The 24,646-nt window shown below is 37.9% G+C and overlaps 1 protein-coding gene across 3 annotated transcripts in view; it reads left to right on the top strand.

The window, feature by feature from the left end:
- LOC129720832 (troponin C, isoallergen Bla g 6.0101) overlaps nt 1–24,646 on the top strand; it is a 41,951-nt gene that overhangs the window by 5,271 nt on the left and 12,034 nt on the right. For all 3 annotated transcript variants that reach the window (XM_055672643.1, XM_055672644.1, XM_055672642.1), the window contains exon 2: nt 5,386–5,413. In XM_055672643.1, coding sequence (XP_055528618.1) covers nt 5,386–5,413 — 28 coding nt within the window. The remainder of the gene's footprint in view (nt 1–5,385; nt 5,414–24,646) is intronic.

Genomic DNA, 24,646 nt, shown 5'->3' with positions numbered 1-24,646 from the left:
GATTACCCTACTTTTGTTTTGAAATTGTGCTTTAAAAGCGCTCGTAGTGCTTGGGATTTGTCATAATCTCTACTGATTGTATTGATATTTGTCTACATTGCTACTATTCATGCATTTCCTGCTATTTAAAGAGTGTTTTTCATGCTAAAATATTAATAAAAATTTTGTATGAATCTTGGACATTCGCCAACATAAAACTGCTCACGTAGAATGTCATTGACCCCTAAATTGCTTTACAGATTTATAAACTCGTTTAAGTCGTTTTAGGCTGTTTTGTATTTTTGGCGATTTTTATTGCATACAGAAAATCGGTTTAAGCAGATTCCAAACAATACGTGAAGTTGTTTTTTATTTTGTTCCCAGATTAGTTCTTCAGATAAACAAATATTTTAACAATGATTTTCATTATTATTTTTGTAAGTTTTCCTCGGGGGCAATGTTGAGTCCCAATAATCTCCACAGCGTATTACATATTTTCTTCTTAACAATAACCCAAGGCGTAAAATTTGAACAATTGCATAAGCCATATTCCACGTGGATGATTTTAGATCACCTTTTAGATCACCTTCCCTCTCCGTAGATAATAATTCATATATATTCTAAAAATTTTGTATAAATCTTGGACATTCGCCAACATAAACTGTTCACGTCGAATGTTATTGGCCCCTAAATTGCTTTTCAGATTTATAAACTCGTTTAAGTAGTTTTAGGCTGTTTAATTTTGTTAAAGCAGCAAAGTTTTACTCCAAATTTATCAAAATAATGAACTGATCAAAGCCACCCCGAAATAATGATAGGTTTAAAAATTTTAGAGCATGTCTAAAAACAGCAAAATTGTTGCTAAACTTTCGAAATAGTTTGCTCAATGCATACCAGTACTTATTTTAAAAATATCAAACAATATAGTTTTCAGTATATTCTGAAAATATCTAACGGTACCTAATTTCATCGAAAATATGGGTCAGCCTAATTTTTTAAAATTTACAATTAAACCCTACATCATATATAACGATTTTGTAAAAAAAAGTTTTACTATCGAGTTCTAGATTCAAATTTCCCCCTACATTCGGTTTCTGTGCCATTGCACAGTGGTCCAATAAAGCAAAAAGTGGAACTTAATTCCATAGCGCCTTTCACCTTCATCCTAGCTTAAAAGTATCTTCGGAACAATTGTTTGTATGAATGATAATCGAAAATTGTCAAAAAGTATGAAAAGTTTACTATACTAAAAATAAAAAAATTAAGTTTTTCGTATTGAGAGATAAAAGAATAGTTTATTCAGCAAAGTTGTAGAAGATTCAAAAATATGAAACTTTGTTGAACCAATAAAAATCCTATCTTTTTTCGGTATAAAGTTAAAAAGTATATTACATGGAACTTACTTAAAAGTTAGTTTTTTGTACTTAACTTTTGTTAGTTGTATTTTACACGAAAGTTTTATTCTGAGGAATTGTTAGGGCTCACAAAAAACACTTTTTTGCCAAAGGTCATATATCTCCTGGATTTTCCCTTACAAAGTTCCATCTGCCCCAATCCACCTAATCTTTATTCTATACGTTGTTAAAGTTATCGAAAAAATATGCTGAAATGTGCTATAACTTTGTAAGGAAAAGTCTTGGAGATGTGTGGTCTTCAACAAAAACGTGTGTTTTGTATGCCCAAATGCTTCTCTAGAACAACGTTTTCTTGTAAAATGTAGCTAACAAAAGTTAAGTACAAAAAACTAACTTTTAAGTAACTTTCATAGAATATACTCTGTAACTCTGTACCTAATGAAGATAGGAACTTTATTTGTTCAGCAAAGTTTCACATTTTTGCACGTTCTAAAACTTTGCCGAATAAATCATTCCTCTATCCCTTAACACAAAAAAGTTAGTATTTTGGATATATGAAAACCTACTGTAATATATGCTCGCCGTACTCTAATATTGGGACAAATTAAGATTGGGACAAATTAAACCTTAAGGAGTTTATAGTACTTCAGCTTAACTTAAAGGAGGAGTATTGACATCATGATTCCCCTTGCCCCTTTTTAACCAATACGTTCTTGAAGTTATTGAAAAAAATAAGCTAAAATATGATATAACTTCGTAAGCAAAAGTTCTGGAGATATATGACTTTTGGAAAAAAGTGTGTTTTGTGTGCCCTAACAATTCCTCTGAACAATACTTTCGTGTAAAATGCAACGAACAAAAGTTAAGTACAAAAAACTAACGTTCAAGTAAGTGCCATGAAATATATTTTATAACTTTGTACCGAAAGAAAATAGGATTTTCATTTGTACAACAAAGTTTCATAGTTTTGAATCTTCTACAACTTCGCTAAGTAAAATATTCTTCTATCTCTTAACTCGAAAAAGTTTTTTTTTAATTTTTAATATAGTAAAGTTATATCACTCAAAAAAAAAACGTTCTACATTCATATTTTAGCTGTTTTTTTTTTATTGAAAATTTTTATTATCATCATTCTATAGTATCCATGCAATTCTATATCCATGCAATTTTTAGCTAACATGTTGAGTTTTCATGACAAATGAATAAGATAATTTATCTTAAATATTTTTTCTGTATAATTTCTTGAATAAAAAATTATTTTCGCGGCGCATTATTTTTTTCTGAAAGACTAAAATACTATCTACAACTTTGCCGACGACGTCACTCGTTCAAAAAAGCCGTTCTGGCTCTAAAAATATTTGAAATATTCAATACTATTTTCATATGAGCCCTTCTCAAATATGAGTAGTGATTCAACAAAAAATACTCATAACATAAAAATGACTTCTTTAGCTCATAAGAAAATGTTTCAGCCAGACAAAAAGTTGTGCACAGTATATATGTCAAAAAAGGCAATGTTGCCAAAACGTGGGTTGAATTATTTTTGGCAGCGCTGCAGTGGTTTTATGATATAGCAAGATATTTTACCTTTTCTTTTTTTTTAACATTTCAACGGTGATTTAAAATCAAAAATCAGCGGTTTTAAACTTGGTAAAAACGTGTTTGTAAAATAGAAGTGGTGGTCAAAATTCTAATCACTTTTGATGAGAGCCGCAGCATTCTTGCATTTATTATAGACAATTAGTGATTAAGCTTGAATAATACAATTACTTTGAAATAATATTGTATTGACATTGAAATCAGTGTATCTTTGATTTCAATGTCAATACAATATTATTTCAAAGTAATTGTATTATTCATAACATTTTTTCATTTATTATAATTAGAAAAGTATCTAATTATTTGGTAAAAATCGTCAAACCAAATAATACTTTATATATACATTTGTAAACAGTTCATTTACATCCAGTCGCAAATTATTTATTTTTTTAAATAAAGTATTGCAAATGCCCGGAAATCAAAATATACATCACATTGAAATTTGCCTATACACAGAAATATGTTGATAAATTAACAATATAAATAATCCCGAAAACACCATCAATTCCACTGGGATTGTTAAAAATTAACAACCACTGCCCGTGAATCAGCAGTTCAAAAAAAAAAAAAGGTTGGCAGAACGAATGGAAACCTCTTAATCAAGCCGACACATAAACGTTTTCACGTTCATTGCATTATTTGCCGTCTACCAACCGAGTGAGCACATTCTTAGCTGATCTCATTCTCGTATAATCCGGTATTTCATTCGGCTAGGGACCCTTCAACTCACAAGCCAGGACCATGTGCCAGTTCTATTTACATAATTGACCTCATCCCTCTTTCACTCTCTCTGTCTCTCTCCCCTTCGGATTATAACCGTTTTCACAAACAATGTAAACTGCCGCCGGTTATTTCTGTACGGAAACAATTTCGGTCAATCCAAAATTGTCTCAATGTCAATGAAACAAATTTTCCTATTCTTTAATTTCTACCACCCAACCGGCCGCCGAGCACGGCGCCACAGCAAGTGGCGGGAAGATCAACGATTTAGCCGCAGAATTATAGCACTTTTCTTCCACTGCAGCTGATGCCCCAACTTGGTTGAGAAACGCTTAACGCGTGTCCCCCACCGATGACGGCGACGTTAGAAAACGGCTATATAATCACGCTTAGTTATTGTGAAATATTTTGTCGGATCATTCTTCACAAAAGCCACAGGTTAACTGTCGTCTACGGGGGGAGAAAAAAATGATCTGCGGGGTGGGCAGAAAATTCACATTGAAATTTTTCTACACTGAAACGTGCGGAATTTCGGGTGGGCGTTCGTTGTCCTGCAGGTCGAGCAATTGTGAAACCTGTATAAATAGATCACGGCAGGGTTCTAGATTGAGATGTCCAACACATTCGGCACAGCTTGCGATGCTTTGTGTGTAGGTGGATAATTATTTGTTGAATTAAATGCATTACACAAATTAGGCGGAAATTATCTGGGCACGCGACTTCTGTCGTGCTTGATGCCATGCATATTTGAATATTTATTCCGGTTCCGATAACTTATCTCACGATTTGCACCATGCTTTGCTCCGAAACCACTGACGCTCAAGAGTCAAGTTTGCTCTTTGATCTGCAATTGCCATCAATCTTCCGGACAGCGAGAATGGCAGCGGACTGTCTTTTTTGGCGGCTGTGACAATCGGATTCTGCGAGGAAAAGTGACGCAAAATGTGGTATAGCAGTTTGCAAACAATTCCTAGGTCCGTCAAATTAGCTCCAGCTTCGACATTCGACAAACACTTAAAACCGCCCTATCTTTATTCTCCTGTTTACAGAGCGAAGTCCACCTACTTGGCGTGGGTCCACACTTCTCAATCCGTCTTCCATCTACTGACAGCACATTGTCAGCATTTTTGTCATCCGTTCTTCTAGGGCTTTCCTGGGAGATACATTTGATGGCATTTGTATGTGCGGCTTGCCTTCGTTTTCTCTTCATTTGTTTCTGTAACCGATTTCCATCTTTCCTCGCTTACCCCCACCAACCCGTTCATAGCCGGATTATTCTAGCGAGGGAGTCCCGCAGGAGAGCAAAGTAAACGGTTGGAATACAAATGAGGATTTTCCGCATACCTACTCACGTGCAGAGGCAGAGTTTGTTGCTAGCGTCGACCGCTTATCCTGCCGCTGTCGATTTTGCTAGCTAGGGACGATAAAAGGTACCAGCCTGATAACCCTCTGAATCCAGATTTGATTGAATGGGATGGGCCCGTTTGTGCTTTTCCTCGAGTCCGAGGCAGGTGGCGCGTCAAGCGTAGTAAACGATTTCCCACATGGATGGGGTTGAGCTTTCGATGAAAATGAGCATTTAAGCGTCATTCAAACGACTAGGACTGAATTTAAACTATTGTTCCTCCGTCTCGGGTTGCAATGATCGAAGAATTCACGCTTGAACATTCGTCTGTTATCTGCAGTCGATTGCTTGAAAATAATATCGATTTTTTTTCTTCTCGTCTTGTAGGAGGATCTTGACAAACAGCAGCTGGAACGTGAGTATTATACTTTGTTTTGCCTTAGAAGTTGATTAAATGCGCCGGGAAGGAAACCCGATATTTCAAATTCATTACCCACCTTGTCGGGGCTGTAGCTAAGGTTATGGTGCTATTGAAAATATAATTCTAAAAAATCATGAATCAAATCTCAAACCCGACAAGAATGCCGGCCAAAACAAAACGCAGAACATAAATTATAGGAGTGACTCGACCTATTTTGGCAATGGCTTATGACCCTAGTTTCTTAATCCTGAGGTATTTTTATGTCCTGTCTTCCTCGAGGAAAGATATATTGACTATGAAAGGATCGTTTACGTACGTACAGTGCGATTAATGACTCAATTTGTTGTAATTTATATAATACAATGCTGTGTATATTGTTGCTAGAAAACAAGCTGTATCGTTGGAAGGTTGCTAAAACTTTATACTCTGTGCCCAATGAACGATTCGATGCGTTCGAAATGTTACCATGACATATTGACACAACAATCAATTCAATTCAATTCAATCAATCAATTGAATAATGGTTTATTCTTGCCAATTTATCTATTTATAATTTTGGGTATGTGACCAATCTATAAACATCATTATTAGGTATTGCGATAACTTATTACTAATATCAGTTTTCAAGCATAAATTCGTATTTCCCGAACATTCGATTAGGCTGTAGTTTTCATCAAGTATTTACAGATTCTATTATAATAGCTTTACGTTGCCTGTTAACCTTTAAAATATTATGATCAACATCGTAGCTTGTAGCATCGTAGACTGCCAAAACATGCAAACTAAGCGTTGAACCTTGAGCTCAAATGTTCTTTCGAATCAGTCACAAAACACCCGCCGTATTTAAAATTTACCCTTCCATCGAAAATTTATAATGTTAACTTCTGAGTAAAAATCATTCGTCACTTTTCGTTTCAAAATGAACCCACATGATATTCTAATCATGATTGAGGTGCTGTGGTATATATGGCATTAATTAATTTGCATACATAAATTAATGCGTGGGTCCAATTAACCGCCTAATCTAAAAGAAGCTTTGCATGTTACAATTCAAGACAAACTGAATTGGCAATATTATACTTATTTAACCGTTCAATTGAAATTAGCTTTTCAGGAAATAAAACGTTACATAGAGTATCTTTAATTCCTGTGTGGAATCGAGATTTTTGAAAAGCAATGTAATAATTATCCAAAATTGATTGCTCATCCCGCCAAATAACAAACGCAGTTATCATTACGAATGAAAAACAAATGTATCGCACGAACGGGGTCGAGTGAAGCAATGCAATTGCATTTATTTGATTCCTTTTCCAGTAGTATTGCATGTTTTCATTAGTTTAAAATGACAGAAAAAATATATTGGATTTATTTTTATTCAAGCATAGGTAAAGTATTATCTGATTGCTCGTGAAACTAAGAGAAAGGCAAAAATGACAACCTAATGAATCAGTTTATTTCCATGTATCTGTTTACCTGAATGAACGATTTTATGGCTATCAATACGACAAATTGTAAAGCAAATTTTGCAATCACTGTCCTTCACAGGGAGAAAAATCATTCAAGGTGAATTGGATCACATATTATCTATATGAAGCACATTAATTTAGAGATATTAAACCCGTTGAACTCATTAGCATAAAACCACATTTTTATTACAGCAATGGCATGAAGTTATATTAAAAATCATTCTACTTGTCAGTAAACATCAACACTTCACTCTGTCATGTACGGGCCCCGATGTCATGTATAGACGCGGAGAAAAAGCACAAGTAGCTTGTTAAATTTGCACGACACAAGTAACGAATCTCCTAAATTTACAGTCCAAGTTCCCTCGTCTCGCCATTCCAGACAAGTTGTACGAATATAACTTATTTCACATGTACGCAAATGTAGGTTCTGTTCCACTTCTGGCGATGGTGTCAAAACTAGCTCAGCGTATATGTGTGAGCAAATTAGCTTGCACAAAAGTGTACCGCACAAAATCGGAGAGTTCCAAAGACCGGCCCGTTTGGCTCTAGACTCAACACGAAAAAAATAACAATTTGCTGTCTACCAGCGAAAAATCGTTTTCGTCAAAGAAATGCGAAGTTCAAGCAGCGCGTGTTTCGTAATCTGCCAGACGTTGGCCGCGCAGATAGGTGCTTTTGCTAACCTACTCACAAGGGACCCGTAGGCAAAATCTCCCGCCGGCAGACCGGTCGTACCCTTGGTGGACACCTCCCAGAAGAAGAAGTCAATTATTATTGACACCGTACATGTACAGTTTCCCTGGTCTGTCCTAAACAGCGCTAGTCGGCAGTCAATTCATCACATTGTACGGCCACAAGCACTCGGGAGCTGCTGACCCCACTGAAAGCCACCCGCACCAGTAAAAAAGAGGCCAACACCTTTAGTGTCCATAAGCGTGCATTTTGCTCCAAATGTCTATGCTAAACTCAATCAGTAGCTTTCACTTATGCGTGGCTGTCGTACAAAAGCGTATAAGCCACGGCAGAGTGGTCCTATTCTTTGTGATAAAATGTGGATGTGGGCAGTTATTTGTGTTGAATAAGCCTATGTTAATTATTCACTTTTCATTTCCGAACAACAGCTTTTGTCACACCTGATTCAATTAACACAATTGAGGTGAACCTTTCTTGGATAAACTATAACACTAAAGAGGACCACTCTACAAGATGTTGTCAAATTTGCATTACCAGAGAGTATCAAATACAATTTCAAGAGTGCCACTCAACGTTTACAAAACTAACAACTGCATCAATCTTTATGATTCTTTGACAAGCAATACCTAGGCAGAAAAAGTTAATGTTCGCATATCCATCATTTCTATCTTGTATTGCAATGCTTTTTACGAATTCAGAAACAGAAAATAATACGATTTAGTTAAACTAATTTCTCGTATCCTTTCGAATGATGAGAAATTTACCGATATCATCCACTGAAAAATAGATTATTAAAATAATTGCGTCACTACAAAAAAAACTCTGTAGCCTTGCTATGTTACTGTTAAACAGCAAAACATCGATTTGTCAAACCACTTTGAATTCAATTCATAACACTCAGTTTTCCCCAAATGTTTCCAAGTTTTAGCAGGTCAGAAAGCAAAAACCCCAGGTTGACGATTTCGAATCGTTTATATTTTTCCTATGCTATAACACGAAACAGAAATGTTTTTACATGTGCTCGTCTCAAATTTCTGCAGGCATTTACATGGATAAAAATTACCACTGCAGCAATTATATTGGATACATAAAAAAGTCGTTCAAAATAAACTGAGAGGTGTGCCAGAGTAATGCTGTGACGATAATTGCATGGGTATCGCAATTTGTATTTTCATTGAAGTCAAAGTGAAACCTTGAAAATGAATATTTCGTGCAGTCATTTCGATTCGAATTTTCGGCTACTGTCATCGAACCACAATGCACATTCTTACTGTCGAACTGGTTTGATTACGGGTTCATCTCCCGTCTGGTGTTTCTTTTGACAGCTTGAGACCCCTCCCTTCTCTTGAAGGGAGGAGACCCATATAAATGAAACGCAAATTTCTGAATAACTGAAGAATTAATGAAGGAAGATAAATCAAATTTAGCAAAGCCATATTTTTGTGACAGTTTGACACCTCTCTCTCTTTTAAAAGGGAAGACTCCCAGAAAAGTAAAACACAAATTTTTTCATAATTCGAAAACTCATCAAGCAAATGCAGTCAAATTTGGCATGTCAAAGTTTTTAGGAGCACAAAATATGTCTGTGGTAGTTTGACATCCCTATCTTCTCTGAAAAAGAGGGTTCTCATATAATGAAACACAAATTCCTGCATAACTCGAGAACTAATCAAGCAACAAGGACAAAATTTGATTAGTAGATGTTTCTAAAAAAATAAATTTGTGCATGGTGGTTTTATACCCCTTCTTTCTCTAGAAGAGAAGGGTCCTGTACAAATGAAACATAGTTTTCTGCACAACTCGACAACTAATTAAACATATAGAGTCAAATTTACCATGTGGAGATTCGACACCCTTCCCTCTTCTAGAAGAGATGGCCCCTATACAAATCAAACACTAATTTTAGCCTAACTGGGGAACTTATTAAGCAAATGGAACCAAACTGACACGTGAAAATTTTTGTGGGACAAGAAATGTTTTTAAGATGGTTTGACAACCCTCCATACTCTGGAAGGACTACAGAGGCAATTTTTAAATCCAAGATGGAAACTTCTGGTTTTTGAAGAACAGCCATAAATGGCCGAATGCCAACCAATATCGATATTTCCGAAACCAGAATAATGCTTAAATGCCAGAAATGGACTCCACATGCCATTTAAAATCCAAGATGGCTACTTTCGGGCTTCAGAAAAATAGCCGATAATGTCCGAATTCCACCCAATATGGTTTTATTTTCGGAATTATGATGGTGCAGAGAAGTCAGCAACCGATCTCAGACACCGTACAAAATTCCTCTACTTTCAGTTTCTATAATCAACCAAAAATGACCGAATACCACACGATATGGATATTTGGGATGATGATATAGATGACATAGAAGCCAATAATGGACCCTGGACTTCATTTCAAATTCTAAAATGGCGACTTCCAATTTCTTGAAAACAGCCAAAAATGACTTAATACCAGCCAACATGGGAATCAGAGGCCAGAAATTGACGCCACATGCCATACTGAAATTCAAGATAACGACTTCCTGTTTCTGGCAAATAGCCGACAATGACAGAATACCACCCATAATGGGTATTTCCAGAATCAATGAGATGAACGGAAGCCAAAAAGGCGAGGATGTTCTTATTCCATTATTCAGTTCAAACGATTGGTCTTTTGAGCTTGAACGTACCCAATATCCGATTCGTCATGCATTTGCAAACTTTTAACAATACGGATGTATGTGGAATCAAATAAAAATGTTTAAAATTATTTAGATAAAGAAAAATTGGGCGGCGCGAAGTTTGCCGAGTCAGCAAGTAATATATACAATTGAAAATAGTCAGGTGTTAATTTCCGCTTTCAATACATCATTGCAAGGAACGGCATACCCGCACATTTTGTGACCGGAAGGTTTGTTTACAAAGTGTTGGAAGTTGGAGCGATTATTCGATTTTTTTTATTCTTACGATTATTGTGACCTATTTTATTGGAAAACGCATTAGAAACTAGTAATAATGACCTCATTTCGACTAGAGTAAATCAATTCCAAAAAGCGTTAGAACAAAAACCTCCATCGGCTCCATCAGAAATACGAAATATTCCTAGGTCCACGAAATTTACGTTATCGTGCAATGATCTATTGAAAATCAGTTATTTCGTGTTTGAGCCCTTAAGCTGTCAAAATCAAAGCAATAGCATTAGAGTAATTTTTATTTGACTCACGAAGTGCTCGAAAATGAAACAAATGGCCGATTTCGAGCAACCACTTCAAATTTTCAGTAGCACAAGGCTTGGAAATGGATAATGTGTTCCCTGTGAAAACGCTATTTTATATTTGCTTCACCGAAGAAAACATAGAATAGCGTTTTCACAGGTGACTCATTGACTATTTCCGAGTCTTGTTCTTTTGAAAACTCGAAGAGCTGGCTCAGAAGTGGAAGTTGGTCATTTATGCCTTCAACACCGTTTCGTCTTAACAGCGTCTCACTGTTACCTGATAATTGTCATATTTTCTATAAAATACCAATAATAGAACTTAAGTGGCCAGTTTATACCGTTAAATTTTGAAGATCGATTGATTTTTTCGATACTTTTTTTACAATAGTATAAATTTATATAACGTTAAATGAGAGTAGCAATTGAATACGGAACTGCTTAGGCGAACGAAAGTGATTAATACCTTAGACAATTGTTCCAGAAAATAAATGACAGCTATATTAGGAAACATCCATAAAGGGCGTAGCATCCGAGGGGCAAGGGGGTTTGCAGTTTTGTGACGAAATGTGACGAGAGGGAGGGTGGCAGGTCAAACCAAGCTACGTAGCAAATATGAAACTAAGAAAAAAGTTTGGATTTTTTCTGATTGTTATTTTTATCACTGTTTTGTCTGTTCGGGGTCATTTTTATTGCTTTCTTGTCGTTTCCTGGTGCATTTATGATACAAAGAATGTTTTTGATAAGAAAGGAAGGGGTTGTTAAAAAGCTTCGTAATTATCTAGGGGGAGGGGTCTGACTTTGTGACGAAATGTAACGGTGAGGGAGGGGGGGGGGGGTAAAAAACCAAAAAAAAAGTTGCGTCATTTATTGATGTTCCTTTATTTAAAACTACTGATAGACTCATATTTTACCTATAAGAATTTTTCTTCCAAAAGTAAAATTGAAAAAATGCTACGGAATTTAGCCATTCAACTATTTTTTCGTTTGAATTTAAACTTTGATGTTTATTTTCTATTTTCGAACGTTATATTTAAAATAATTTAAAAATGGATGTAAGTAGAAACTCAATCAGCTTTTTGATTGTAAATAAGGTTTAAAATCATTTCAAAAAGTTTTGTAGAAAATTAAGAATTGATTTAGGAAATGCCTCACTTTTCTTCATCCTGAATTTTATTCCAAGAGTTTTATAATAACTTAAAGTTTTCACTAAAAAATATGAGAAAAATTCAACAGCTCGTCAAACCGAGTCGAGTGATATATGCCATTCGGCCCTTTGGAGCACTTTTATATCTTCGGTTTTGCAAGTGATTGATATATCTTCCTAGGAGAAAGGCAAAACAATGCAGAAAAAAATGTTTTAGAAAACTTGAAATTTAACACTAAATTCCAATACAAAAAAAGAGTCGTTTTTTTCGAAAAGTAACTGAACGCTGCTTTTGATAAAAAGTATATGATGGTGAAATGGAAATGAAATTTTTATTAAAGGTTAGGTTTTAAAAATATTTAATTTCGACATTTTTCAAATAAACTGTATTCCAATGGTTTTAGACAATTTGAATTTTCATTTTAATTAGAAAAGGTCTTCAAATATAACTTCGTAAATGCATCCGTTTTCAAATTATTTTGACTTCAAATTTAGAAAAGTTAAAAATGAACACTGAATTATACAACAAATCAAAAATATATAAAAAAATTTCATAACCATGGAGTGAATAATTGAAAGGACGGAACTTCTTTTTCTTCAAATGCGATGCCAAAAAATAAATTGTATTATATCGATCGTATATTTCTATCAATGTATGTTTGATACAAATCGATTTTACATATAACCAAAGGTTTTGAGCTGCAATTCTTCGAATATACCCTGTTATAATATGCTTACGCCCTTTTAGAGAATTACTCTTTAGATTACATGTTTTTTTTTCAACCGCGGAAAATTTGTTGTGGTACTTTTCGTTGAAATTTAAACAAAAAAGTGTTAGTAATATTGTTATCTCGAAATAAAAATAAAACAATTAATGATAAAGATACAGTTTTCTGATCAGAGACAGTTGCGTTAAACTATTCTACTATTTTTTTTTCCTTCATCTATAGTTTATTTGACACGGCACAAATACAATTCAAGGTTTAACGGCGCCAATTATATCTGGTAGCTTACTTCTAAAGTATCTTAATAACTGAAAGCAAATTTTTTATCCTCGCTGCCGACTACGAGCTGAAACTAAATCTAACTTAAAGCTAGAATATTTTGCATTAAAAGCACAGGTTTGCTGTTTGATGGTTTTCATTGCCATAGGTAAGCAGCATATTAAATTTGTTCCGCTGCTGGGCCAAGATATTACGGACTGGCATATTGGGTTGTTTCCATCGGGCCTTGAGAGTATCGTGCGGGTCTGATTGCTGTTTCCGGATCCGGGGTCTTAACGTTTTCTGGTCGTTTGGTTGGATGTAGGCGGAAGGAGATAGGACTAAACTGGGGCGTGGATGGATTTCAGGAAAACGTATATAAGGGACATGTAGGATAGGTCACGGCTCGCCAAGACATCACGAACAGGAACAGGCGGCTGCCTACCTTCGGCCTGCAGGGAAGCTATTAATCTAGACCTGGCGTCACGGTATACAGGGCATGACCAAACAACGTGCTCTATGTCGTGATAACCTTCACCACAGGCACAGATACCACTCTCCCCGAGCCCAACACGACGGAGATGCGCGTCAAATCTATAGTGATTGGACATAAGCCGGGACATCACGCAAATGAAACCCCGACCTACATCCAACCCCTTGAACCACGGGTTCGTCGATACCTTGGGGATTATGGAATGTAACCACCTTCCCAGTTCCCCCTTGGTCCAAGAATTTTGCCAACTGATGATCGTATTCTGACGTACAAATGCGAAAAATTCATTAAAGGCAATTGGTCTTTCATAAATATCACCGTTTGTTGCGCCCACCTTAGCCAAAGAGTCCGATTTCTCATTACCCGGTATCGAGCAGTAAGAAGGGACCCACGCTAAGGTAATCTGAGTAGATTTTTCAGATAAAGCACTCAGATGTTCCCGTATTTTCCCCAGGAAATACGGAGAGTGCTTAACATCTTTCATCGATCGGAGAGCCTCAATGGAACTGAGACTGTCCGTAAAGATGAAATAATGGTCCGTGGGCATTTTTTCGATAATCCCTAGGGTGTACTGAATTGCAGCTAATTCTGCGACGTAAACAGAAGCAGGATTATCGAGCTTATGGGAGACGGTTAAATTGTTATTGAAGATACCGAAGCCAGTGGACCCATCAAGAAGTGATCCGTCAGTGTAGTACATATTGTCGCAGTTGATGTTTCGATATTTATTGGAAAAAAATTTAGGGATCTGCTGCACGCGTAAATGATCCGGGATTCCACGAGTTTCTTCTATCATGGATGCATCGAAAAACACAGTAGAATCAGAAGTATTTGATAAGTCGACACGATTTGGAATATTCGAAGAAGGGTTAATATTTTGGGACATGTGATTGAAATACAATGTCATAAAACGGGTTTGAGAATTAAGTACGATTAACCTTTCAAAATTTTCAATCACGGGACGGTTCAAGACCTCACATTTGATTAGAATACGAGAAGACAGGCTCCAGAAGTGGTTTTTCAATGGTAGTACTCCAGCTAAGATCTCCAAGCTCATCGTATGGGTCGATTGCATTGCAACGATATTGTATTCGCTCCAGTTTGATCAAATGTGTGTTTGCTGCGGAGCGGAAGCAGAAACAACCGTACTCAATAACAGACAGTATCGTTGTTTGGTAAAGCCTTATAAGGTCTCCTGGGTGGGCTCCCCACCATTGTCCGGTTATTGTACGAAGAAAATTCACTCTTTGTTGACATTTTTTCATCAGATACCTCACGTGACAACCCCAGGTGCCTTTAGAGTCGAACCAGACACCAAGATTTTTGTGTACCAAAACCTGAGAAATCGTTTTACCCATTAATTGTGTTTGAAGCTGAGCAGGTTCATGCTTCCTAGAAAAAACTACTATCTCAGTCTTCTCCGGAGAGAATTCGATACCTAGCTGTAAAGCCCAAGCAGACAAATTGTCCAAGGTATCTTGCAATGGTCCTTGCAAATCGGCAGCTTTGGCTCCTGTAACAGAAACCATGGCATGAATTTGCCAGACATTCGTCGATGTCATTTACATAAAAGTTGTAAAGAAGGGGGCTTAAACATGAGCCCTGGGGAAGACCCATGAAGCTAATGCGAAAAGTTGATGAGAAAATCCTTGTCGGTGAAGTTTACTCGAAAGAATGTCAATAGGAACGGAATCAAAAGCCCCCTTAATGTCCAAGAACGCAGACGCCATTTGTTCTTTGCGAGCATACGCCAGCTGAATATCTGTTGAAAGCAACGCAAGACAATCATTCGTCCCTTTGGCACGGCGGAAGCCAAATTGAGTATCTGATAGTAGACCATTTGATTCGACCCAGTGGTCTAAACGACGGAGCATCATTTTTTCCATCAATTTCCGGATACAGGATAGCATTGCAATCGGCCTATAAGAGTTGTGATCAGAAGCTAGTTTCCCTGGTTTTTGGATGGCGATCACCTTCACTTGCCTCCAATCGTGCGGTACAATGTTTTGCTCCAGGAACTTATTGAACAAGTTCAACAAGCGCCTCTTGGCATTGCCGGGTAGATTCTTCAACAAGTTGAATTTGATTCTATCTAACCCAGGCGCGTTATTGTTACAGGACAGGAGGGCAACTGAAAATTCTGCCATCGTAAAAGGTGATTCTATCGCGTCGTGGCCCGGAGACGCATCGCGAACAAAGTTTTGCGCAGGAACAGAGTCCGGACATACTTTCTTGGCAAAATCAAATATCCACCGACTTGAAGACTCCTCGCTTTCGTTGACCGTTACGCGATTCCGCATTCTTCGGGCTGTGTTCCAAAGAGTGCTCATCGATGTCTCCCTCGACGTCTCGTTCACGAACCGACGCCATTATCCGCGTTTTTTTGCTTTAGCCAAACTTTTAAGTTTGGTATCAAGCTCCGAATACCGTAAATAGTCGCCAGGTATACCTCCCTTCTGGAAGGCCAAAAACGCGTCGGATCTTTGCGTGTAGACATCGGAGCACTCTTGGTCCCACCACGGAGTGGGAGGCCGTTCTTTGATCGTTACGCCGGGATATTTATTCGTTTGGGCTTGCAACGCGGCGTCGAGAATCAAGCCCGCGAGGAGGTTGTATTCTTCAAGCGGTGGATGATGTTGAATCGAATCGACCGCTTTTGAAATCATTTCCTCGTATAACTTCCAATCGACATTCCGTGTGAGGTCATACGGAATGTCAATTGGTCGCATGCGAGTTGACCCGTTTGTAATTGAAATAAGAATAGGCAGATGGTCGCTACCGTGAGGATCGAGGATTACCTTCCATGTGCAATCCAACCGTAGCGACGTCGAACATAAGGATAGATCCAAAGCGCTTGGGCGCGCTGGGAGTTTCGGGATACGTGTCATTTCACCGTTGTTCAAAATAGTCATGTCGAAGTCATCGCAAAGGTTATAGATTAAAGAGGAGCGGTTATCATTGTAAGGGGAACCCCAAGCCACACCATGAGAGTTGAAGTCTCCCAAAATCAAACGTGGCGAGGGAAGAAGTTCTATTAAATCAAAGAGCAGCCGTTGCCCAACCTGTGCTCTGGGAGGAATATATATTGAGGCAATACAAAGCTCTTTACCTTGTATTGTCATTTGACATGCGACAACTTCGATGCCTGGAATCGAGGGGAGGATAAAACGATAGAAAGAATAGCACTTTTTAATCCCTAAAAGTACTCCTCCATATGGGGTGTCTCGATCAAGGCGAATAATATTAAAATCATGGAAGTTGAGCTCAATATTTGAAGTAAGCCAAGTTTTACAAAGGGAAAATGCATCACATTTGTTTTTATTTATCAAAACTATAAACGAATCAATTTTTGGTAAAATACTTCTACAATTCCACAGTAAGACAGAGATGGAATCCTTCATATACGCAGTTGAATTAGGCATCGAAGGATACAATCGCTGCAAGAAGGGGCCATTGGGCAGTCAACTGCTTCAAAAATGATCTAACTGTTGGGAGGAATGCTGTAAGAAAAATTTTAATTGGATCGGGTACATTGAAATTTTCAAAAATCCAGTCCACAATGTCAGAAAATTTCACTAATCCAGAGTTTGTTTCATCAACTGGATGTGCAAAAGGAACAACTGGGGTTTTAGATGTTCCTGGCAGTGCTGGGAACTCCTTCTGGGACTATAAATTTGCAAGCCCAGGAGGAGTTTGCTTCGGTTTTTCCGCAGCACTGTTTGGTTTGTTCGTACTTTTCATTACACTTTGGAAAATCTTAGGACCTTTACGGGGAAGTTTAGGAGAAGAAACATTTTTCCTTTTCCTAGACTCCCCAGGATTGGCATAAGATGTTCCCGCTGATGAATCGTCAGAATCGGTTTCATCAGAGGACAACAGATCAAAGGGGTTCGATGTTATGGTAGAAGTGGTCACGGTCTTCTTCAGCATCTCAGCATAAGAACGCTTTGAACGCTTCTTAAGTGACCACTTGATTTTATCTCTGCGCTGCATGTACACCGGGCATGTGGAGAGCTCATGCTGGTTTTCCCCACAGTGAATACATTTTTCAGCATTAACACTGCAAGAATCTTCCGCATGAGTCTCCCCACACTTGCTACATCGTGCCTTATTGCAGCAGTAGGCGGCTGTGTGGTCTAACTGCTTGCAATTGGTGCAATTCATAACACGGGGTACATACAATCACACAGGCAGACGAACCCGGTCGATCGAGACGTGGCTAGAGGAGTGCAGATCCGGCAAACGTAACGCGAAACGAGTCTGACGGAGTGTAAACTTTTTTACCGCCGACGAGAGACATGGACCGCAATTGCTTACAATCCAAAATCTTCGCCTGTGTTTCGGTATTTTTGAAGCAATCGGTTGCGCTTTTTAGGATACACTCGACAGACAGACTCGAATCGGTTATGACACCGTCGATCTCCACGTCTCGTGCGGGTATGTAAACGCGATACTCGCGTGTGAAGAGCTCAGAGCAAGCGATAGCATTGACCTGTGCCAGATCACTGACCACGACACGGAGCTTGTTAGGTCGGACCTTGGAAATTTCGGTCACGGCCTTGTACCCCTACGTCAGGTCTTTAGAAATTTGCAGTATGTTTAATCGCTTTGAATTCACTCCTGCCTTTGGACGAAAACAAACAGTATAGCTGCCCTGTTGAGATCCGTCCGGGTAAAGCCTGGGGCGAGGGGGGACTGGAGAATGAACAGGGGAGGGGGTAACAGAAGGGTCAGGGTCAGGGGGGTCCGGGGATGGTGGCACGGGAGGCGAGGGATCTATATCCATCGCGCTAAATGTAGCGCACTAGCGCACTAGCGCCGACAAGAACACGTACCTATTTACTTCTTCCTTCCAGCAGTGGTTGTCCGATCGTTCGAAGCTGCACCCAAAGCAGCCAGCAGCACCAGTACAGCAGCACCAATACAGCCACCAGCAGTGAGCCGGGTGTGAGATCACTCAGCACAGCGACACGACTCGACTGTCAACTGATGGCCTTGAATTAGAAAGATCTATTCACTGTGCACAGATCGAAACTGCAGCTGGTATTTTGCACCAATACAGCCAAAGTTGCGAGCCGGGTACAGAACGTAGCGACACAACTCACAATCTAGTTGGCCTTTAGCGCGAATAATACACTCTTTTGTTTGGCTATTCGTACACACGGACCGGATTGTAACAGAACGACCACTTTGCACGTCCGTTTCTGTTAGCGAACCTATACATTAGAGAAATGACAAGACACTCACCGTTAAGGCAACTGTCAACATCAAAACGGATAACGGCAATGCAAAATGATACAACTCGCCCGTTTTGATGTTGACAGTTGCCTTAACGGTGAGTGTCTTGTCATTTCTCTAATGTATAGGTTCGCTAGTTTCTGTCGAGTGTTCGACGCGGAATGTATTCTACTATTTGCCATCAAATGCTTATTCAATAATCATTTTGTTCCAAGTCTAAGTGTCTAAGTTACTAATCTACCCCCAGAAAGGTTACAGTTACTGACCGTTGCGATTATCTTCCAATAGCGTTTTATTTTTGTTTTCTAATGTTCCGCTTATTTGCTGCGTTGTTTGTGTATTTTTTTTTGTCGCCACTTGGTTGAGGTCACCGCTCGTATTTTGCGATTTTGCCTGGTGGCCAATCCACTCCAAAAAACTCAAACCCAATAAAGTTTTGATAGCGTGTCAAGTTTTCGTAAACGATAACAGTCGCCTGTGGCTCTCACATAACAAGCTCATCAAATTCCAAATCTGTTACATCGACATCGTTCCGTTTTTTTTTTTTTTGCAATTAGGCAAAACAAAAACGCACCAATATGATGCAGAACACAGCACGCGAACCTACTTGGACACATGCTCATCAATTAGGAATAAACATCCATTCATAGATTGATGCCAGCTACAGCTCATACCGCGAGGTGTCTATCATTTGGCTAATTCCACGGCCACTAATAAAACCCAACAAACATCTCTTGTACGCCAGCAGCATCTGAAAACCCCGTGCTACCAATTCGTTTACGTTTTGTAAACAGAGCTGCCACTTTACTCATTTTCCGGTATGTAGTTGCTTTTCTCATCGGAGGTTTATTTTCATCAACAGTGTGGGTAAACTGAAAAGCAGTGTCGGTCGTTTATGTGCTGCGCAACATAAACACCACCAATGTGGTGCTACATTAATCCGAGATCAGAACCACTCCTGATCCCGCTCCATGCGTTTTCTCGCCAATGTTGAAACGAGACAGCCATAGCGATCGGTCTGCGACTGCTACACTCTCTTGCAACGCAGCTTGGACGTCACTTTCCAAGGGGCAAGCAGCTATAATCGATCACGACGGTGGTGTCTACCGGCGCATTGCTTTGGATTCAATTCTCTAGAATCAAATCGCAGTAGTATCTAAAAATACCCTCCCGGTATACCACCCGTGATCAGCACATCCTGCAGACATAAATTGGTTTACGTTCAACAGACGGCAATTCGATACAGCGCAAACCGAGAGCGGTCGCTCATTTATACTGTTTGATTTGCGAACCCGTGCAGTGTGACGTCCTCAAGCGAGCGCATGTTCACCGTCGAGGAGAAGATCGTTGGCTTGATAATATTTTTTTTTTGCTTCTCTAATTCGACGTTTTATTGGTGCATTAAAAATGTAGGAGCTTTTTCCGCTGTGTTTGGCTTTGTTTGCTTGAATTTTGTTTTTTTTTTTTTACGGAGGAAATATTGCATATCACTTAGAAAAATGATACTAAAAGTAAACAAGTGGTCGGCACTCAGATGACTGGTAGGCACTCGAAACGGTTCATTGGTGGTTTTTAGATCTGATCGTGGATCATGGTACATTAATTAATGGGCTCATTAAATTGCATTGGGAATTTTGTTTTAAAATGCAAAAAAAATCATGCAGTTTGTTTGTTCTGTTAATTCAATTTGCTGGTTGCGCAGATTACAACTAGAAAAGTAATACATAATTTATCTCCGAGTACTGTATTAAAAACTAAATGAAGATTTCTCGAGCCATAAACTAAACTAACATGGTATTTACCTGGATTGAAACCTGCATGATTTCCAATGGTAACGGGAAGCTAGTTAAATGTACTTGCTGGATAATGATTTCAGTTTACTGTTTACACAATTGTCTTGCGAAATCAGACTAAAACTGATGCGAACCGGGAAACAAATCCTTTTCATTGACGACTATCATATATGCTAACAATCAAAAAGGAAAACAAAGCCTTGGTGCTACATTCCTATTCGGAACTTGACCTTCTGTTTATTATACACAGACTTCGCAGCCAACTGGACAATCTTGGACTAATTTGTCCATTGACTATGACATTGATCTTTTTTAAAATTTCAAAATCACGGTCTTGTTAGTGACAATAACCGAGTAAAGGTTCCAAAGCTTTACTTTCAGTTTTACAGAAGCAACAGTTATTATCTTGTACAGGACCAGTATTCGGAAACTGATATTTACTTGTAATGTTCTATTATAGGACCAGTAAACTTTGAGTAACTTCTATTTTGGTAAAGTTCTGACAACTAAACTGAATAATGAAATAGCAGAGAAGTCACGGCAAGCAAATAAAAATGAATAAAATAAATAAAATCAATTATAAACAATTATAGGGATATCAAGGACCAGACATAAACACTTCTCACACTTACCAAATAAACATAAATAGCTCTTACGGTAGCAAGAAACAAGGTTGAGGCCAATTATAAAAGTTACTCAAAGTTTACTGGTCCTATAGCAGGATTTTACATGTAAATGTCAATTTCGAAAAACTGGTCTTGTCGCGGAAAGACAACAACTGTTGCTTTTGTAAAACTGAGAGGTGAAGCTCCGTAACATTTGCTCAATTATTGAGGGTCACTGCCAAAACCTCGGTAGCGACATTGCTAGAAAGATCAATACTATAGGTAAAGGATAAAAATTTTCGTATCTGTCTCACGATTGTTCAACCGATCACGTAATCACTAAATAGCAGATTAACCGGTATTTATCATGCATTTAATAACATATAGTTAAACTGACGTTTTTGAAAATATTTTTTTGATTTATCTCAGTTTTATGAAAAAGGAAAAGTAGAATTACTGAAAGAAAAACCGTTTTATTTCGTATGAAGATACATTTATTATCATCAAAAAAATTAATGACCTTTCGAGAAAGATTCGGCTCTCCAACGAAACTTCTTTTCGACTTTTCGAATGAATCTCTTCCACCAATCAACGATTTGCAGTTCGTAACTCTCCAGTTGTTTTTGTACTTCAAGTAACTTAAATTCGCAAAGAAATCTTCGATTGGTGGGTTCAAATGGGATCAAACGGTTGTTCAGTAACGTTTGTGTTTTTTGCCATAATGAAATGATGTTTTATCTGGCCGAAACATTTACCATACATCAGGTTCATAAAGAAATGGTATCAAATTTTCTTTTAAATATTCGTTCTGGTACACATGTTGATTGATAGTCAGGCCATCGGACCTGAATCATGATTTAGACAAGAAGTACGAAGTTCTTATTTGCCCATTACTTTGGTCGGTCTTCCATTATCTTTCTGGAGAATTGTTGTTCAGGTTTACAGGAAATTGTACACAGTCTAAACTTGAAGATTTTTGTTTTTAGAATGGTACTTACATACTCTCATTTCCCTCTGATCGTGATCGTTGTTGAGTATGATAGCCTAAAATAAACTACAAAATTTTAAGTTGTTACCCGCTAGTTATTTTCATAGTCAATCTGAAAAATATCATCCTGACGTGAAGCACAAATAGTCGTTGCTACAGAAAACAAAAAGTTTCACGCAAAATTTTTATTTGTCACATTGAGAGTAATAACGAAAAATTCTCCCTTTTGTAACAAAATTGTTACTTTAAAAGCAATAACATTCTAATGAAGTAGCAACAGATACTGTCATATATTCTGCACATGTTACAAAATCTCGACCAAATCTGAGGCCGTTACAACTACTTGCAAAACTTTTAGTTATTACTTTGAAGGTAGCAACGAAAAATTCTCCTTCTGGTAACAAATTTGTTACTTGAAAAGCAAAGATTCTTTTTCAGTCAAGTAATATTTACACATGTTACTAGCTAATCTTAACTTCATTTCATTGCCATTAGTTGCATTATTTTATTATCGTACGCATACGGAGCAAAGAAAAATTATGGCAAGCGCTGCCAAGTATATTTACATTCTCTGTACCACTAGCCAGGGGAAAAATGTACCGAGCGATGAGATTTTAATGATGACATCCGAAAGCGTCACTCTATGACAGTGTTTGTATTGGGAAAATAAAGACAGCCGACAGATAAAATATATTGCGACTATAACGTTTCCGTCTAGTTCCCCATACACGTATTTCTTTTTATTGCTGTTCACCTTATTCCCATGTCGACGATTGCATTTATGGTTGCATATAACATTCGGTATGCGATACACACATCCTTCAGTGCACAGCCGCTTCATTGCCGAGTTTGCTTTTCTTTGCACGAAGGCTGTCGGCAAGGTGCCGAGCAGTCCTCACGCTTCTTCATCCCACAGCCTTTTTCAACTGCCGTCACCCGACATCCATCATAGGCAAATGGAAAAAGAGAGGGAAATATCTCCGGTGGATACGGGCTGTTACTGACACGCGCTGTTTGTGTAGTGCGAAAACGACCGTTTGTATAAAAACAGCTTCTTCTTCTTTCTACATTCGCTATACCGAAGACATCCTTCAAATAATGCCGAATCGAAACACGGAGTACATTTTTCGTTTCCTTTTGTGTTGTCAATACGTTCTCAATGTAACTATCGAAAGGCCAGCACGAAAGGTAGCACTAACAAACAGCCACAGGGAAGAAAAGCCTTAGCAGACAGTAAAAAAAGACTGTACCATTGGCATGCCTGCCACTAAATGCAGCTGGTGAAGTCTCGCAAATGCTCTGCGGTTCTTGGTTGTATGTTCCCCAGATCAATGCGTTACTGTCTTCTATTTTATTACGTCCAGTTTGTTACTTTTGACGTAGAGTATGTCTTACTTCAAAAGGGTGCCGTTCCGAAACATCGAAAATAGAGTGAAACGGCAGAATGAAAGATTTCAAATGCTCACAATATTGTTACCACTAAACGGATTTTATTTATTGATACCTCGTTGGATAGGGAAACAAATTTCTCTACTTTATGAGAACAATTTTTGAAATGTTTCTTTTATTGTATAGAGGTAAAAATTCATAGCCAATTTGATTAAAGTTGTTGTTTCTACACACCCACCGGAAGTATAAGTGTCATGAATCATATATAAAAGTTAGCATGCAACAGTTTAGTCTTCATTGTTTATTTGATTTCTATAGTAAAAAGATTCAACTTCTAAAAACCTGATCAACAAGTAGCAAGCAGACCTGCCGCAGCGTAGCAGGTGACGATTTTATTTTTGTATGGTTTTTGCTGCAGCACACGCTCATTTGACAGCAGCATTTCGTACCGGACGGCGCCTTAGTTTTTTGAGTGAACCAAAAGTTTTCAATTGAAGTAGTCTTTACTTTTCTGCCACTCACCAAAACGTCGCTCATAGTGGTAAAAACTTCGAAAGCTCGCTTTCCTTCTTAGTGTTCACTTTTTGACCACAGTTAGCAAAAGCAATGACAATTGTTTTTGTTGTTGTTGTTGTTGTTCTTGTTGTTCACGTTGTTTTACTCGCTCTAGTCCACAAGGACATGCTACCGAAATTTAAATTTTAGTGTTCACGTATAAAAGCTGGTATGCAGAAATGTTAACTTCATTGTTCAACCGATTACTGAGCAAGATCGCGCCAAATCACCGATGGTCGAATATCGACCATTTTCGATTTGAATGAAACTTTGCACACGTATTTGGCTCAGCAAACTGAGCATTTTCCACATATGGAGCGATTTTTTACACCCATGAGTTACATTCTAAAAGGGCGTATGCCTTTTGGCAAAGGTTTTATTCGAAGCATTTTAGCCCAGAAACCGTTGGTTGTATAGAAAAACTGTCTGAGAATGAGTTGCAGGGAATTGAAAATGCATCATAAAAAAAAAAAACACTGCACAAAAATAATATTTTTGGCCAAAAAAATTAAAAATAAACATTAAATTTCAATTTAAAATAAAAGAGTTGATTTTTTTTATTTTTTTTTAAAGAAACTTGACGTTAATACGCAACTTTTTAAAAAAGTCCAGGATGGAGAAATGAAAAATAATTTTTTTATGGTAGATTAATTTTTTTATGAAAATTCTA

The sequence above is a fragment of the Wyeomyia smithii genome, chromosome 2 (assembly GCF_029784165.1).
Source record: "Wyeomyia smithii strain HCP4-BCI-WySm-NY-G18 chromosome 2, ASM2978416v1, whole genome shotgun sequence".
NCBI classification, from domain to species: Eukaryota; Metazoa; Arthropoda; class Insecta; order Diptera; family Culicidae; genus Wyeomyia; species Wyeomyia smithii.
Note: the sequence above shows the minus strand (reverse complement) of the source record. Positions and strands in the feature narration are given on the sequence as shown.